Source organism: Mastigoproctus giganteus, chromosome 13 (genome assembly GCF_048544385.1).
Source record: "Mastigoproctus giganteus isolate SK-2022 chromosome 13, ASM4854438v1, whole genome shotgun sequence".
Lineage (NCBI taxonomy): Eukaryota > Metazoa > Arthropoda > Arachnida > Uropygi > Thelyphonidae > Mastigoproctus > Mastigoproctus giganteus.
Genome location: NC_143587.1, coordinates 57192787 through 57212233, shown reverse-complemented (window position 1 = coordinate 57212233; position 19447 = coordinate 57192787). Strand labels below are relative to the sequence as shown.

The 19447-nt window shown below is 36.4% G+C and overlaps 1 protein-coding gene across 1 annotated transcript in view; it reads left to right on the top strand.

Moving 5' to 3' along the window:
• LOC150076080 (uncharacterized) overlaps positions 1-19447 on the top strand; it is a 208389-nt gene that overhangs the window by 93159 nt on the left and 95783 nt on the right. Inside the window, exon 7 of the mRNA XM_090387450.1 lies at positions 2774-3208. Coding sequence (XP_090243576.1) covers positions 2774-3208 — 435 coding nt within the window. The remainder of the gene's footprint in view (positions 1-2773; positions 3209-19447) is intronic.

Here is a 19447-nt window from a genome sequence, read left to right as displayed (position 1 = left end):
GCAGCAGTGCGTAGCACATGCTTCTTGATTAGACCGGGGTTCGAGCCCATGAGCCACCAAATACGGAGGATGCGGAAAGGTCAGGGAATGACTACCGCATATTCCCAGAGCAATATGGCCTTAGTTGCTAATGCTCCTAAAAACCAAATAACAACAACAACAGTTGGTAATATTGTCATTCTATAGTGGTGTTTCACTGTAACAGCATTATCTGCAACACACAGTGTGCAGCATAACTGTTGTCATGTGAGTTAGTGTAACATTAATGGTATTATACCCTCTTGTTCCAAGTGGCAATATTTGATTCAGTACTCAGTATATGGCTTGATGTGATCAGCATTGTGGTCTAGCGGAATCTCACACCGAGTAATGGCTAGCTGCAGAATGTAACATATCAGGGGTGTGATGTGGAAATGTTACTATGATGCACATTGTCTTTCAGGTAGTTTGAGCCAAAAAAGTCTCAAGGAATGAGGTTCAGTGATTGAGGCAGCCACACAGTGGGAAACAAGCAGCTAACCACCTTTTCAACGGTAAAATGCTGTCACAACAGTTTTTGTGCAGATTAATAGCATTATTAGTACTGGCAAATGTTGCAAGCTTATTTAGTATCAGTAAAAAAAAAAAAAACCCTACCTACTTCATCTGTCCATCTCTTCTAATAATATGTCTAATCCTTCCTTAAGTTTATTCAAACTACCTGCCTCCACAACACCAGATGATACTTTGGTCCAACCATCAATTACTCTCTGGCTGAAAGAAAATTTTTATGTTTGTCCTGCAGCCATCTGTTTTAAATTCGAGTGTGTATCCTCCTGTGTGCATTGTCTGAGAAAGAGTTAGAATACCATCATCATTAAGTTTACTCAATCCATTTAAAGTCTTAAATACTTCAATCAGTCTTCACACAAGTGTATAGTTTCCAAACACTGCAATTTGAAAAAACAAAGTCTTTTGTGGTGAACAGAACTTGTGATCTGTGGTTGTTTAATCTTGCATGAAAATTGCTCTTTCTAGGGACCCTCACCATTGCAGTTGTGAAATGATACAACAGTTGCTAACATGTGTTGGTACTCATTGGGCAATAACTGAACACATTACAAATCCAGCAGGATGGGTTTCTTTAAAAAAAAAACAAAAAAAAAAAGGACTGATGAGAAATTAGCCGTGAAACCACAATGTAATAGTGACCTTAAGTGCATGAAATGGGATTTCCTGTATTGCACAGGGTGGGCTCTATGTCCCGATTCCTACATTTTGAGTGATCACAGTCCCATTCAAATGGAGTTGGGCCTTCTCTCCTCAAAAGGATATTTCATGGCCACTTGATGACTGCTTTCAATCATATCAAGAAGTTAAGAACAAATGTTAGTTCAGTTTTGGAAACACTCACTTGTAATTGTTGTTTATTATTATTATTAGCCATATGGTGCAAGGAAGCCTGAGGCTTATGCTGCACCAGTCAAAAAAAATTCCTGAGTTATCCTGAGAGAGAGAGAGAGAGAGAGAGAGAGAGAGAGAGAGAGAAGGGAATCACAAAGAAAGAGAAGAATGATGATATCCAGCTCAGGACCTATGGGTGTGCCAAGCCCATACTCACCAGATGTGAGTTCATGGTAGAGTATATATTGGTAAAACTGCAAAACCTTATTCAGGACCTTCCATGGTGTTTCATGTGCCATATCCAGCTGCCTTGCTTTTGCACATTCTACCTTTTGGTACAATACTGTTACACCACTGCCCACAGATCTTTCCATAACTGCATTAGTAGTATCCTCAACCCATTCTGGGGTTTGCATCATCTTCCTGGGCTTCACTCTCAGACTTACTGTTTCCTCAAACTGTGCTATCAATTTCTAACACCACATGGTGTAATCAGATCTCATTGCTGATACTTGCAATGCTGGCACCTCCATAGCCAGGTGGGCAGGAGCAGCTTCTTGATCAGACTGGGGTTCGAGCCTGTGACCACCAAATACGGAGGATGCGGAAAGGTTAGGGAATGACCACAGCATATTCCCATAGCAATATAGCCAGAGCAATATAGCCCTAGTTTCTAATGCTCCTAAAAACCAAATAACAACAACTTGCAATGCTGGTAATCCCAAATCATTGCTGCTATGTTGGTCCCATCCTGGTAGTAGAGTTTCACAGTGGAATCATGTCCTGGTAAGGTGAGAGGCATTTTTCTCTTAATACCATGAAATTTTCATTTGCAGAATCTTATGCCTTCTATTCTTTATTTATGTATGAGTGGAGTATGTGCAGATTGTTCACAGTACAGCTTTTCCTTCTGGTGGTGATTTTTGGAACAATTTTTTTTTTTTTTTTTTTTTTTAATGTAATTCTCTTATCTGTATCGTCTGAAGAACAAATTTGGAAAATTTGCTGTCTTTCCAACCTTCAACCCATATATGACACAAAGTACTATATATTCTAAAACCTTTCATCTGGTAGTTGATGTATAACGTTTGATGATCAGTTATTTGACTATCTATTTCCATGTTTCTGCAGTTGTAGCAGTCCACAGTTATTATCCCATATTAAAAATCATATAATATATAATTTTTTATGCATAGTGAAATACCAATTGAAAAATCTTGAGCTCATCAGTTCTCCTTCTTTGAAATATTGATGTCATTTTCTAGACAAAATTACAAATTTGATATGTGTGTGTGTGTTTTTGTTCTGAAAAAAAAAAAAAAAAAAAAAAAAGAAACTTTTTATAATTTTTATTTTTAATTCATTCACTAATTTTAACATTTTTTTATAGTTTGGAAGAGACTGGGATGTTTATCTTATAAATCCTGACCTAAGCTTCCAGAAGTGGACAGTTGGACAGCTACTGCCCCAAAATTCATTCACTTTAGATTTCAACATGAAGAACAAAAAAAAGGAATTAAATAAATCCCTTAAAAATCAAAATTCTAAAGAAAAAGAAGCCAGTAGAGCCGAGGCTAAAACCTCTACATCTTCATCCTTAGATGTAGATATGGAAGAAGCCAATATGTTCCTTCAAGGGATTGAGGAAAACACAGAAGCATGGTTGGGGCAGTTTGAAAAAGTTGCAGTCGTTGAGTGGAAACAGACTGCAGCTGATGAGAGCAAACAGTTTTCTTCTGCTTCTTCTTCTTCTTCTTCCTCAGATGATGAATTAGAACAAATAAATGAAGAAAAGATGGTAAATATGGAAATTGAAATTGAGGAAGTAAGTAGTGAAAATGTACCATTTTATACTGCTAGATAAAATTTTAATACCAAATTTCTGAAATAAGAAAAAGAAAAGAAACTAAAAACTTTCTTTTTCTTTTTTTAAAATGGTATCATACATTTAGTAGTAACAAAATTAAGACAGAATGTTTCATTATGCAACAGCTCAAACATAAAACTTTCATATTTTTGAAATATTAACTCAAAACTATGTCATGATGAATTTATACGAATATAGATCTAATATAAATTAATTTACATCAAAACTTGTTAATTTATATATGTTAATATAGATGAACAAGTTTTTGGCTATTTATTTCTTGTAGGTTTTTTTGTTTCATGATATTGAATTTGGTATCTTACAAAAGCAGTGAGTTAAATAAATAAATTTTCTTTTGTACTGTGTATGGTTGCCAAGCCCAGAGAATTTACAACTTCATTGAAACTTTTATTGTATTGATATATATATATATATATTATCCCAGGATCACAGCCATCTCAGATTAAGATGAATGGTAGTCGAGACAACTGATAATTGAGATTCTATCAGAAAAAGTAAGTGGAGTTTTTTCAGATTGTATACGGAAATGGACATCGATGAGATTAGAGCTGAGACTACATATATTTGTGAAGTTGGAAGTTTTTGGTGGTTCCTTTCACAAATAAGTTAGTTCCATTAGCACAGTATAAATGTTGATAAAGTTGGGAGAGGTGAGGTATGTTGTGTGAGCCAATTAAATTTTCATATATTGGTGTACACATAGCAAAATATACCCAGCTCCTTAATATAACTTGGCCTAGGCAGCCTTCTTCCACCTTTGGAAATTAAATTTTTTTCTATTGCTGTCTGTATAGGAGAATCTTCTTTCGTGTATGTTGATATATGTTGATTTCATCAACATATACCAACACATGAATTTTCTTGAAAGAAGGGCTAAAGAATTGCCATGAAGAGGGCTGAATATTTGTTTTTATTTACGACTGGTCTTAGTTGGCCTCTTACCCTTTCAAACAAGTTGATATGGTATTCAAGATATGATTGGCTATTGATTTTTATATAGTTGGATCATTATCTTTTTATATCTATTCACAAATTTCTTGTATGCATTGATAGTATCTCATGTGCTGTTCTTGCTTATTATACTGCCGAGGGAACTTAATTCTAGATTTTTTTTCAATCGCAAGTCTTCTTCCCCCCCCCCCCCCTCTTTCAACATTAAGTGTATTAGATGTTATTTAACTTTGAAGAACATCTTTTCATTTACTAGCATTAAAGCTTAATTACCATCTTTTCGATCAGTTGTATAATTCATATCTTATTGTGCAGCATTCTCTTGTTCTCATTGTTAAGCAAATCTGTGCAACTCAATTTCATCAGCAGATTTTGATATGAACCTTGTAATACCATCATCGATATTGTAACAACAATTATAAACAATCAAGTATAGATCTCCATGCATAGAACCTTAAGGATCCACACCCCTAACACCAGTCCTTCAGAGTATTGACCATTTATAATCAGTCTTCTACCAGTTAACCCTCCAGTTATTTCTTGTAGCAATATTCTCGAATGCTCCACTTCTCCAAACCTGTGCACAAGGACATTCATGTACGACTTTTCAAAAGTTTTTCTAAAATCGAAGTAAATTTTATTATAATTATTCCTTGTGTGTAAAATGTGGCAAATTTGGAGAGTGCATGACTTAGCATTAAAATTTATGGAAGGTTGTAGGTGATGTGGTCCTTATTGGAAAGCCTGAAATGATTAACAACATTCTCTGAATCGAACAGCATTGATAAACTGTTGGAGTGCATATATAAGAAGTTGGGGGTGGGGGAATGAAGTATAAATTTTTGAAATCTGACTAACTAAAAAGAATATAAAGGTAGTAATAAAGGTTTATCATAAGCAGTAAAGAGGTTTTGATTCATTTTAACAGTTAATGTGTTAAAATGAATTTTTTAAAAAAAATTCATTTTAACACATTAACACGTTTGAAAAAGTCATTTTCAAATATTTTATGCAATGCCACAAAAAAAATATCCACAATAGCAGCTCAACCTGCAAATTCCTTTAAGCACTCCTCATCAGAGAAAGAATTGATTAAAGGAGTAGAATGCTTCCAAACAGATTTTTAAGATATGGATATCCACAATGAATAATAGCAGGGAAAAAAAAACCCCACAAACTCTGTAAATAAGAAAAAAAAATATGGACTGGATTACCATGTTTAAACAGGTTTCCAAAGAAGCTGTGCAAAAATTCAGTTCAAAATATAGACAGTATCTCATGCTCCGTGTAACTTATGTTACGCCGAGCATGAGATACTGTCTATACTTTTTAAAGCCTAAAAAATGGCCTTAAACATTTTATATTTTCCCACATAATATTTGCATATTTATTTGATGGTGAAGTTTCACATCTCAATTAAGGACTGAACTATTGCAAGTGTAGGGTGCTTAATGATTTTGTAATAACTGAGAGCAAAATGGAGGAGAAATTGTTGAAGTTAAACATAAGCAAGGCACCTGGGGTGGATGGGATCTATCCAGTTATATTAAAGTAGGTGGCAAAGGAACTAAGCAAACTTTTAGCCATAATTATGAGAGCATCCTTGGACTCAGGGGAGGTTCCCACGGACTGGAGATGTGCAAATGTATCCCCAATTCACAAAGGGGGATCGAAGGATGACACATGTAATTACAGACCAGTTAGTTTAACTTCTGTTCCGGGTAAAATAATGGAGTCACTGGTTAAAGATGCATTGCAGGATCATCTAGACAAGACTGCAGCAATAATTCAGACTTAGACACAGCATGGGTTTGTTAAGGGAAAGACTTGTCTTACAAATTTCATTGGATATTATGATGTGGTTACAAAGGAACTGGATGCAAAAAATAATTTTGATATCATATATTTGGATTTCAGGAAAGATTTTGACACTTGCGCATGGAAGACTACTGTACAAATTCGAGCAGAATGGTATTAAGGGTAAGTTGCTACAGTGGATAAAAGGATGGTTGAGTGGGAGAAGACAGAGGGTGGTAATCAATGGGCGCTGCTCTTCATGGACTAATGTTATTAGTGGAGTCCCACAGGATTCGGTGTTGGGTCCACTGTTGTTTTGTATATTTATCAATGATATTGACGAAGGTATAGTGTCGAAGTTTGCAGATGATACAAAGTTGGCAGGGTTCTTAATGACAGTAATGGCAGTGTGCTACTGCAACAGGATCTAGAAAATTTGGGAAGGTGGGCTGAGAAGTGGCAACTGAAGTTTAACATTGACAAATGCAAAGTACAGTAATACCCCGAAGTTACGCGATAGGTGGGTCCGACGAAAATCGCGTAAGTCGAATTCGCGTAAGTCGGGGTACAACTTTGCATATAAATACATATAAATTTTGCTTAATTGGGACCAAGGACTAACATAAACACTAGTTTAGAAGAAAAATATTAATAAAATTGCAGTTCTTTGTACATATTAATACAAAATATGTATTAAAAAAACAAATTACTTACGTTAAAAAGTTATTTCGATGTCGATGGCTTCATAAAATCTAACAAATTCGTCTGACGACACAGCGCGTTCTTTTTTTCACGCAGAATTTCTTCGTAGCAAGCTAATAATTTTTTTTATTCCTTGCTTTGTAGCTATAACGCGTTCTACGTTGGAGTCTATGTTTTCTAAAATTTTTAAGCCCTTTACAATTGAGCCCTTTTCAATTTTCAACCTGTCAAGTTTGCAATTGTCATGTGCTTTTCGCCGTTGCTTCATTTAGGCCTGTAGCACGTGCAATATCACATGGTCTTTCATTTTGCTCAAAGCGTTTCACAATTTCATATTTTTTCTCTCGACAGAGGTGGACTGGCCATAAGCCTTACCGGGGAAACCCCGGTGGGCCAGTGTGATTTTGGCCATAAACAATAGTATGAGGCCACTATAAATTTTCCCGGGTAAGAATTTTTGATCCAGTCCGCCTCTGTTTATCGATAATTGCTTTTCTTTTTCTCTCTGAATCTGCAGTGTCTTCACCAGGATGCTTCCTTTTCACACCTTTTAATTAAGTATTTTACTCATTTTTAGGGAATAAAGCACAATTACAAAACGAGGAGGCACGCTTGATACGCATAAACAAAGCTGCGCGCATGTAGCAACTGAATAAACAACACCATAAAGGCAGAGATACACTATTAACACCTCACATTTCTAGGGGTTACTACCATAAAACAATAAAAATCCAGTTGCGTTTCTGCTAGTGAAATCTGTTATAAACTGGTAGTAAACTCGATCTAATTGCATTTGCGATTATACCGATAGCTGGAATTGTGTTGTTTTTTACGTTATTATGGTGAAATGTGTTTCCCCTTCACTGATGTAAAAAACATAAAAGCAGCAAAGTTGAATTTTGTTCATCTTTCGCTCTCATTCTCCGCCGTCGCACCGTATATCGATAACATATGAAAAACGACCTTGAAGATAGTGGGCGGCAGCGTTGCCAAACGAAAGAACCGCGTAACTCCGAGTTCGCGTAAGTCGGGGTAGCGTAAGTCGGGGTATTACTGTACTGCATATGGGTAGAAGTAACCCCAGAGGAAAGTACCAACTGTGTGGTACTACACTTAGGGTGTAGAAAATGAAAAAGACCTGGGAATAATTATGCAGTCATATATGAAGTTTTCTGAACAATATAGACACACTGCAAGAGCAGGTAATGGGGTTTTGTTAATGATATATAGGAATTTTGCTAGCAGGGAAAAGGAGGTGATTGTCCCTCTGTATAAGGCAATGGTCAGGCCATTCCTTGAGTACTGCGTACAAGTCTGGAGGCCTCATTTTAGGAAGGATGTAGATTTGCTTGAGTGTTTACAGAGAAGGGCAACAAGATTGGTGAGGGGAATGAAGGGATCCTCTTACCAAGAGAGGCTTAAGTAGCTGGAGACTAGGCACATGCGAGGTGATCTGATTGAGATGTATAAGGCCTGGAATGGGTTGAGCACGCTGAATTCTGATGGGATCCTTCCACTTGTTCAGATTACGAACCTAAGGGGGCATAAATTCAAATTGAGGAAAGACAGCTGTAGAATAGATGTGCGGAAATTTGCCTTTAGCCAGCGGGTGGTTAATTGCTGGAACAAACTTCCATTTGTCATTGTGGAAGTTGCTAGGTTAAATAAATTTAAGGAGGAATTGGACAAACATTTAGAGGGAATGGTTGTGTGAATTTTTTTTTTTTTTTGGCTGATGCTACATAAGCTCATATGCTTGCTTTCTTGCATTACATGCTACTATTACTATTACTCTGCCCTTTGGTTTAAGGAGAAAGGATATATTGCCAATGATACAAAAAGATCTGTATTTTTTAAAATGGCACGAAAAGAAATGCATGGGTTTCTTTAGTGCAAGTTCCCAAGCCTGGAAAGTGATGTTTATTCAGGATTCCAAGCATAAAGATGATGTTCTATTGGTTTCTAGGCTTGAAAGAAGTTATAACTGCAACAAAATTTATTTAAAACACAATACAATTTGAAATAAGCAAGTGAGTGTGAAGATATTGAATCACTGCTTCGTAATGGACTGGAATTTTTCATTGATGGTTGATATAACTACTTCAAGCAAGCTATATTGTCGTCCCATTGTTGTTATTTTTAGAGATGGAAGATTGGCAATAATTTGTTGTTCAGGAATCCAGCTGACATCTTGTCTAGCAGGCCAGTGAAATGAGCGAGCTGCTCCATGAGGATGCATGAAATTTACCATCAAGAACATGATGTATCTTCAAATGCCATGTTCCTCAATGCTGATGGGATTTTTCCTCCTGCTCAGAATAATCACCTGAGAGGGCACAAATTCAAATTGAGGAAAGACAGTTGTAGGATAGATGTGTGGAAGTTTGCCTTTAGCCAGTGGGTAGTTGATTGGTGGAACAGACTTCCATCTTTTGTGGAAGTTGATAGCCTAAATAAATTTAAGGCTGAGCTGGACAGGTATTTGGAACGAACAGAGGAGTGAAATGGGTATGAGTTTTTTTTTGGCTGATGCTGCATAAGCTTGCTTTCTTGCATCGTATGCCTCTACTAATGCTAAATGAAATTTCATAAATATTTCCAATCCACCAATTATTGTCATAAATACAGGCAATGTATTGGCCAGGTTGTAAATTAACAATTGGTGCATATTGAATATTGGTTTCACTAGTCTGATCTACATGAGCTAAAAATGATGATGGTGTGTCATTTGATACTCTGCAAACACAAATCTGTCTTGCAGCAATAGGAATGAAGTGATGATTTTTTGTTGTTCCAGCAACAGTATGACCGTCTATGAATCTTTTCTCTTGAAATGGCCGTACTCACTCAATTTCCTCTTTAGAAACAAAACAGAATTTTATTCCAGTCACATGCTTGTCATAAAATTCAAACATTAGCAATTTTAGCATTAGCATTAGTAGAGGCATTTGATGCAAGAAAGCAAGCTTATGCAGCATCAGCCAAAAAAAAAAAAAAAACCCACTTCCACTTCATCCCTCTGTTCGTTCAAAATACCTGTCCAGCTGAGCCTTAAACTTATTTAGGCTATCAACCTCCACCACAAGGGATGGAAGTCTGTTCCACCAGCCAACCACCCGCTGGCTAAAGGCAAATTTCCGCACGTCTATCCTACATCTGTCTTTCCTCAATTTGAATTTATGCCCTCTCAGGTGATTTTTCTGAGCTAGAGGAAGAATCCCATCAGCATTGAGCATGCTTAAACCATTCAAGGCTTTATACACCTCTATCAGATCACCTCGCTGGTGCCTAGTCTCCAGACACTGTAATTTGCAAAACTTAAGCCTTTCTTCGTAAGAGCACCCCTTTGTTCCATTCACTAATCTTGTTGCCCTTCTCTGTACTCGTTCCAGCAGCTCTACATCCTTCTTGAAATGAGGCCTCCAGACCTGTATACAGTACTCTAGGTGTGGCCTGACCATCGCCTTATACAATGGAATAATCACCTCCTTATCCCTGCTGGAAAAATTCCTGTATATCATTGACAATACTCCATGAGCTACTCTTGCAGCCCGTCTGCACTGCTCAGAGAACTTCATATTTTTTCAACATGTTTCTTTGTATCAGGATTTGGTTTTCAATTGGGTGTTGGAGACTTGCACGTGCTGCCAATCGTTTTATTGTTCCGTCAATTCCATCACATGGTGACTTGCCATGGCTAGCGCCAAAGAAATTCCATTCAGCACTGATATCAAAATCCTTCTGATGATGACACAAGTTAATAAAATTCTTGAAATTCTTGTATTGAGCTGTAGAGCTATCACTGAAGTAGTAAATGTTCCTGATTTCTGTCATGAAACTCTTCAAATATTCAATTAAGTTGGTTAGAAAAACATGTACTGCAATTGTGTCATGTCGAAGACAGTCACTGATTATGCAGAAACTTATATTCTGAAGTTCAACATCCTTGTAATAAATGACAAATGGATGTAATGTAGCCTGGCTATTCTCCCAGTGCAACCCTTGAACAGCATCTTGCACAACAAATGAATAATTTTTTTGCAAAATCCATCAAGATGACCAATTCTCCTGTCATTAGGCTTTCCTTTGTTGATTTCAAATGGTAGCTTTGATGTTTAGCGATGTAGTGATAAATATATTTGTACTCAACTCTTCAATAAAATCTTCTGTTGTTAATTGCTTTGTGTCCAGTGTATATCCATTGCTTGAATTCAATAATATCTTCTGGTTCATTGTTTTCAAAAATATTCTCTAGAAACTTTTTTAATTCATCTATTCCTGGACATTTTTCACACCGATGAAGCATACAATCTTTCGACTCCAAATCACAGACTGTTTTACCAATGAGAACCTTGTAATCACATTCAACAGGACTTGTTACTAGCGTTAACTTGACATTTTGATGGATTATGCATACACATACAGAATGTGTTCCTGGTGTGCAAACTGTGACACACCACTTGGGTCTGAGTTCACAAAATTTAGAAAATCCAATGTCAGATCCATTTCTATCTCAATAAGTTATAAACATTTGCTTCAAGTTGCTGGGTACTAGTTGCTTTTGCATTTTTATTCCATCTGCATTTCTAATGGAAATGTAATCTTTCTTTCCAGGGCATATCCGACTAAATTCGTCATCTTAAAAAAATTCCATCACCTTTTGAGTCTCTCTTAGCCATTTGCTGAAATTTCAGAGGAGAAATACTAATAGCCATCAAACTTGTGTTCAAGCTTTCAGTCACATGATTTTGTTTTACTTGCTCAGAAAGCTTCTTTCCTTGCCATGATTCCTTCTTCTGCTTTAAGTTTTCTAGCTCTCTTGATCATTCTTTCTGAGACACTAAACTCTTCCATTGTTTTCTTTATTAACTGGAGCTAGTGTTAATATTTGAAGTATTTCTGAATGACTTGATACCATCAACTTTTCTTTCAATTCTTTCAGCAGCTCATTGTAATCTAAGCATTTTTCACACTGATAATTTGCACTTGGCTCCATGATGTCATTTGGATCCAAGCCACCAATAGATGCAATTTTACTGCCAATTACATCTTGTACTTGACTTGCCTTCCTTTTGGCATAGCCATGTGAGTCTTAGCCATTCGCTGAAATTTCAGAGGAGAAATACCAATAGCCTTCAAACTTGTGTTCAAACTTTCAGTCACATGCATTTTGTCACCATGGTCTGATCCAAATGAAGTTGATGTACCTGTTGCTGCTTTTTGGCATGATGGACAGAGCTTCTGGCCTGGTTTTATGTCTACTTTTGTTAGATCTTTCAGGTAGTTTGCTATTGACAATTTGAATTTTGGAATTCAATTGGTTGTAAACTTTTTTCACCATATGATTTTTATTCTGGAAAGGATTGTAACATGAATGCTGAAAAAATTCAAATTTTGTCAAAAGCAAAGCTTCATGATGTAGACATTGTCTTCTTCACTCAGTTTTAATCCACAATGTCAACCTATCAGCTGTTGTTCTTCAAATTTAAATTCTTTAAATAATTTTAACCCATTTTTCCATGTATAGGATAGCACATGACATTTAGAATTCTCTATGACTGATGGTGCATGAGTCCAGCTTATCTCCAGCAAAATCTTCTGATTCCATGGCTTTCATTCTGACTAATAAGTGGACGTTTCTGCAAGCAATGAAAGCTTAATTAACTTTATTACAGTCAAACAATAAAAAATAGAGGAACAAAATAAACAAACTGTTCATTGTGAAGGTAAAACACATTAATAACAGCATGGTTCAAATATCAGCTGTTTATACTTTTTTTTGTATGATTCTAGAATATTCCACAGTTCTAGAATGTTCATCAATTTTTTTTGGAATTCAAGAATATTCTATAATTCTTGGGTATTCTTCTAGAATATTCTAGAATATACTATTTCTAGATTATTCTAAACATTAGGCAGGATTAAGGAAGTGTTCTGCAACAAAAAAGATCTCACAAAATAAGAATATGGCACATAAAACTACTTGATGTTTAGGCTTAATTTTAAGGCCTTAAGTGCAAAGACACAAAACAGATAGACCATGATCCTTTGTAGCTGAAACTCTGCTCTTTCCAGTGGTGACAAAAATGAGAGAATTGAAGGTGTCCCACATTAAGATATTTGCCCCTTAAGATAGGTCAAATTTGACTTTCAAATTTTGAGTCAATCTTTGAAGGAAAATATCTCAGCCAGAAAACAAGTATAAGAGCTTTTTTTTGTTAGTTGTTGGTGCAATGGCTTCTGTGACCATATTGCACCTCCCAAGGTTTTTGCATTTTTTTACTCTGCTCCAAGCCCTAGGCAGGATTCGAACCCGCGACCTTCGGGTTGCCAGGCAGGCACTTTACCCACCTGGCTAGCCCGGTCGGCCATAGTATAAGAGCTGATATTTAGTTAGGCTGAATTCATGCAGTTGGTAAGTGGAATGTCCAAAGAAGAAGGTACCAAAGGTTTTTATTTCAAAGTTATGACTTTCAAAAGTCTTGCTTAAATTTGTTGCGACAAATTTTTGGTACCAGTTTTAGACTGCATTGAAAAAAATGTGAAGGTTTTTGAGCCTGGACACCAAATGTTTTTCATTCTTTGCCAAAAGTTAACTAGGTATACCAAGTTTCAGAGCACTAACTCTCACCATTGTGCAACAGTAACACTTAAAACTTTGAAAATTTTTTGTGATTTATTCCACAGCACAAGTGACCTCCACAAAAAAGGTGCTGGTGTCTCAAGAATACTATATTTTGAACTGAAATTTTGCACAGCTTCATTTGAAACTTGTTTAAACATCCACACCAAGTTTCAACAAAATTGAAAATGGTTGAGCAGGGATCCCTAGGCTACTTGACATGGAATGACTCTATCTTACTTATTTTTCAGTACATTAAAAGAGATACTTGATGTGATATAGTATTCAGTAGTTCTAGAAAAATAATTATTATATTTAAATATTTTTTATATAATAAATGTTTAAAATCTAGAGAAAAAGAAAAACCAAATGATTTCAGGCAGCTAACACTGTATATGCAATCATGTGTTCCCTTCATACTATATTACGAAAACATCAGTGTTCTTTAAATGTGGTTACCAAGAAGGAAAATATCAAAACATGGAATTGATAACCTATCATCTTAAAACAGGACACATCCTTGGCTTAAGCCTTACTTTTATTCTTGTTAAACAACTAGCTTTAAACTTGAAACTGATGAAGCAATGGCAATAAGGTGAATGAAACAATCAATTAACGCAGACCAGTATATGAGGAGTGGAATAGAATGGAATTTGTAACTAGTGCCATATAAAATTCCCCTACGTTTAACATTACATTGTAGCAGTCCTGCCCTACTCCAGGACCTGATTTTCATGACCTCTGTAAATAAGGATGGCTAGTAATGCATCTGAATTTACAAGTGAAAACCTTAATATTTTCTTGTAATTCCTTAATTGAAGGTTGAGAAGATTGAAGTTACTTGTTGGCATTAGACTTGAATTTCTGTATACAGTAATACCCCGACTTACGCGAACTCGGAGTTACGCGGTTCTTGATTTTTTCGTTTGGCAACGCTGCTGCCCACTATCTTCAAGGTCGTTTTTCATATGTTATCGATATACGGTGCGACGGCGGAGAATGAGAGCGAAAGATGAACAAAATTCAACTTTGCTGCTTTTATGTTTTTTATATCAGTGAAGGGGAAACACATTTCACCATAATAACGTAAAAACCAACACAATTCCAGCTATCGGTATAATCGCAAATGCAATTAGATCGAGTTTACTACCAGTTTATAACAGATTTCACTAGCAGAAACGCAACTGGATTTTTACTGTTTTATGGTAGTAACCCCTAGAAATGTGAGGTGTTAATAGTGTATCTCTGCCTTTATGGTGTTGTTTATTCAGTTGCTACATGCGCGCAGCTTTGTTTATGCGTATCAAGTGTGCCTCCTCGTTTTGTAATTGTGCTTTATTCCCTAAAAATGAGTAAAATACTTAATTAAAAGTGTGAAAAGGAAGCGTCCTGGTGAAGACACTGCAGATTCAGAGAGAAAAAGAAAAGCAATTATCGATAAACAGAGGCGGACTGGATCAAAAATTCTTACCAGGGGAAAATTTATAGTGGCCTCATACTATGGTTTATGGCCAAAATCACACTGGCCCACCGGGGTTTCCCCGGTAAGGCTTATGGCCAGTCCGCCTCTGTCGATAGAGAAAAAATATGAAATTGTGAAACGCTTTGAGCGAAATGAAAGACCATGTGATATTGTACGTGCTACAGGCCTAAACGAAGCAACGGCGAAAAGCACATGACAATTGCGAACTTGACAGGTTGAAAATTGAAAAGAGCTCAATTGTAAAGGGCTTAAAAATTTTAGAAAACATAGACTCCAACGAAGAACGCGTTATAGCTACAAAGCAAGGAATAAAAAAATTATTAGCTTGCTACAAAGAAATTCTGTGTGAAAAAAAGAACGCGCTGTGTCGTCAGACGAATTTGTTAGATTTTATGAAGCCATCGACATCGAAATAACTTTTTAACGTAAGTCATTTGTTTTTTAATACATATTTTGTATTAATATGTATAAAGAACTGCAATTTTATTAATATTTTTCTTCTAAACTAGTGTTTTTGTTAGTCCTTGGTCCCAATTAAGCAAAATTTATATTCAAGCGTTTAGGGCATAAGCCTCAAGCTATGAAGGAGTCTAGACTATGTATAAATAGAGTGCAAATGCATCAGAAATACATAGCTATATCTGAATAAATCAGAATATTGGTAAAACGGCATCGTTTTAAGTTATATCTCATATTGTGAATACCTTCACAACGAGTTGCCATGATATTGCACTACTTCGAATAAGTAACGCTTCACCTAAGGAGAAGACTAATGTTACTTATTCTCAGATGGATACCACCACCCAGACGGCACCGTTTCAGAGCTATTTGGCTCTTCTTCGGTGGGTGGGTAGGTACCCGAGTGATGCAACAATGGCAAAAACAGTTATGAAGTATAACTCCACAATATGAGAGATGCCTGATGGTGTATCATGTATTTAGACTCAAGCGTTTAGGGCATAAGCCTCAAGCTATGAAGGAGTCTAGACTATGTATAAATAGAGTGCAAATGCATCAGAAATACATAGCTATATCTGAATAAATCAGAATATTGGTAAAACGGCATCGTTTTAAGTTATATCTCATATTGTGAATACCTTCACAACGAGTTGCCATGATATTGCACTACTTCGAATAAGTAACGCTTCACCTAAGGAGAAGACTAATGTTACTTATTCTCAGATGGATACCACCACCCAGACGGCACCGTTTCAGAGCTATTTGGCTCTTCTTCGGTGGGTGGGTAGGTACCCGAGTGATGCAACAATGGCAAAACAGTTATGAAGTATAACTCCACAATATGAGAGATGCCTGATGGTGTATCATGTATTTAGACTCAAGCGTTTAGGGCATAAGCCTCAAGCTATGAAGGAGTCTAGACTATGTATAAATAGAGTGCAAATGCATCAGAAATACATAGCTATATCTGAATAAATCAGAATATTGGTAAAACGGCATCGTTTTAAGTTATATCTCATATTGTGAATACCTTCACAACGAGTTGCCATGATATTGCACTACTTCGAATAAGTAACGCTTCACCTAAGGAGAAGACTAATGTTACTTATTCTCAGATGGATACCACCACCCAGACGGCAATATTCCAATATTCTGATTTATTCAGATATAGCTATGTATTTCTGATGCATTTGCACTCTATTTATACATAGTCTAGACTCCTTCATAGCTTGAGGCTTATGCCCTAAACGCTTGAGTCTAAATACATGATACACCATCAGGCATCTCTCATATTGTGGAGTTATACTTCATAACTGTTTTGCCATTGTTGCATCACTCGGGTACCTACCCACCCACCGAAGAAGAGCCAAATAGCTCTGAAACGGTGCCGTCTGGGTGGTGGTATCCATCTGAGAATAAGTAACATTAGTCTTCTCCTTAGGTGAAGCGTTACTTATTCGAAGTAGTGCAATATCATGGCAACTCGTTGTGAAGGTATTCACAATATGAGATATAACTTAAAACGATGCCGTTTTACCAATATTCTGATTTATTCAGATATAGCTATGTATTTCTGATGCATTTGCACTCTATTTATACATAGTCTAGACTCCTTCATAGCTTGAGGCTTATGCCCTAAACGCTTGAGTCTAAATACATGATACACCATCAGGCATCTCTCATATTGTGGAGTTATACTTCATAACTGTTTTGCCATTGTTGCATCACTCGGGTACCTACCCACCCACCGAAGAAGAGCCAAATAGCTCTGAAACGGTGCCGTCTGGGTGGTGGTATCCATCTGAGAATAAGTAACATTAGTCTTCTCCTTAGGTGAAGCGTTACTTATTCGAAGTAGTGCAATATCATGGCAACTCGTTGTGAAGGTATTCACAATATGAGATATAACCTAAAACGATGCCGTTTTACCAATATTCTGATTTATTCAGATATAGCTATGTATTTCTGATGCATTTGCACTCTATTTATACATAGTCTAGACTCCTTCATAGCTTGAGGCTTATGCCCTAAACGCTTGAGTCTAAATACATGATACACCATCAGGCATCTCTCATATTGTGGAGTTATACTTCATAACTGTTTTGCCATTGTTGCATCACTCGGGTACCTACCCACCCACCGAAGAAGAGCCAAATAGCTCTGAAACGGTGCCGTCTGGGTGGTGGTATCCATCTGAGAATAAGTAACATTAGTCTTCTCCTTAGGTGAAGCGTTACTTATTCGAAGTAGTGCAATATCATGGCAACTCGTTGTGAAGGTATTCACAATATGAGATATAACTTAAAACGATGCCGTTTTACCAATATTCTGATTTATTCAGATATAGCTATGTATTTCTGATGCATTTGCACTCTATTTATACATAGTCTAGACTCCTTCATAGCTTGAGGCTTATGCCCTAAACGCTTGAGTCTAAATACATGATACACCATCAGGCATCTCTCATATTGTGGAGTTATACTTCATAACTGTTTTGCCATTGTTGCATCACTCGGGTACCTACCCACCCACCGAAGAAGAGCCAAATAGCTCTGAAACGGTGCCGTCTGGGTGGTGGTATCCATCTGAGAATAAGTAACATTAGTCTTCTCCTTAGGTGAAGCGTTACTTATTCGAAGTAGTGCAATATCATGGCAACTCGTTGTGAAGGTATTCACAATATGAGATATAACTTAAAACGATGCCGTTTTACCAATATTCTGATTTATTCAGATATAGCTATGTATTTCTGATGCATTTGCACTCTATTTATACATAGCAAAATTTATATGTATTTATATGCAAGTTGTACCCCGACTTACGCGATTTTTGTCGGACCCACCTATCGCGTAACTTCGGGGTATTACTGTATTGTAATTTTGAGGAAATACATGTGAAGGAAGGCTGTTCCAGAAAACAGAAGTTGAAGGGATAAAGGAAGGAAAAGAAAGTTGGCTCTGTGAGTTTTAAGTTGGACAATAAATGGATGCTGATTGGCTGCAGCACATGTTAAGACTGGTTTGGAACAGAGAGGGAGAATTATAATGAAATTTCAGAAGAACAGTGCCCATGGAAGTATCTATAGAAAAGTCATGCAACAGAAACAGAGCATCTGTCATATTATTACTATTGAGGTAACCCTGTGCTGCAGCCTTAACCTGGTGCCAACCACATGGTACTTGTCAGGTCCCCCTTGAAAATAAATGTTGCACATTACCTTTTAATTATGATTAAAAATCTGAACTTTTTTCTACCTTCATAAATATAGTAAAATTTTATTTGAGATGTGTTTTGAAGTGAAAAAATAAGTTAGTTAATGTACGCAGTGTATTACATTTCGGGCATGTTAGCAAATAGTAATAATTTATGATTTATAACAAAAAATGGAGCAAAAAGCAATCATGCTTATGCATGAATTGAGAAAATTTTGTTTTTGTGTATCTTCCACATTGCCCTTTCATTCCTCCAACCAATGCATGGCAACAAACGTAATATCCGGTGTTTCAGCTCCATAGCCAAATTGTCAGGAGTGGGAGTGCAGCAGCACACACTCTTTGAGTAGACCAGGGTTCAAGCCCCTGAATGCTAAACTGTCGATCTGCCAACCCACACTGGACCAGCATGGTAGATTATGATCCATTTCCCTCAACGTGAATTGTTGAGGAGGCTTCCATTCTGCAGTGGGTTGATAATGGCTACAGTTTACCTTTTATGCAGCATATGGATAGCCTATGTGATTGTGTATGAAAAAAATAAATAATAATTGCCAGATTTCTATTTGTCTGATTTTAATGAAATTTGGAAAGGGTTGACAAATCGTTCTAAAGAGAAAAATATAAAAATTCATGAAAATCATGAAGTACTGGAAAAATTATTACATGAGGATGGATGGATGGACAGACAAAGAAATAATAATTAAATAGTTAAATAAATAATTTAAAAAATAAAATTTTTTAATAATAATTTAATTTAATAATTTCTCTATTAATAATAATAGAGAAATTATTAAATTTCTCTGCAAATCTTTCGAAAAGGCTGAAATATAAAATTTCACGTCCACTGAGAGTCAATTTTTTACTTGTGGAAGACAGATATGCAGAAGACAATAGGTGTATTATGCTTATATTCTGACTTGCCTAATTATTATTTACTTAGAATTATA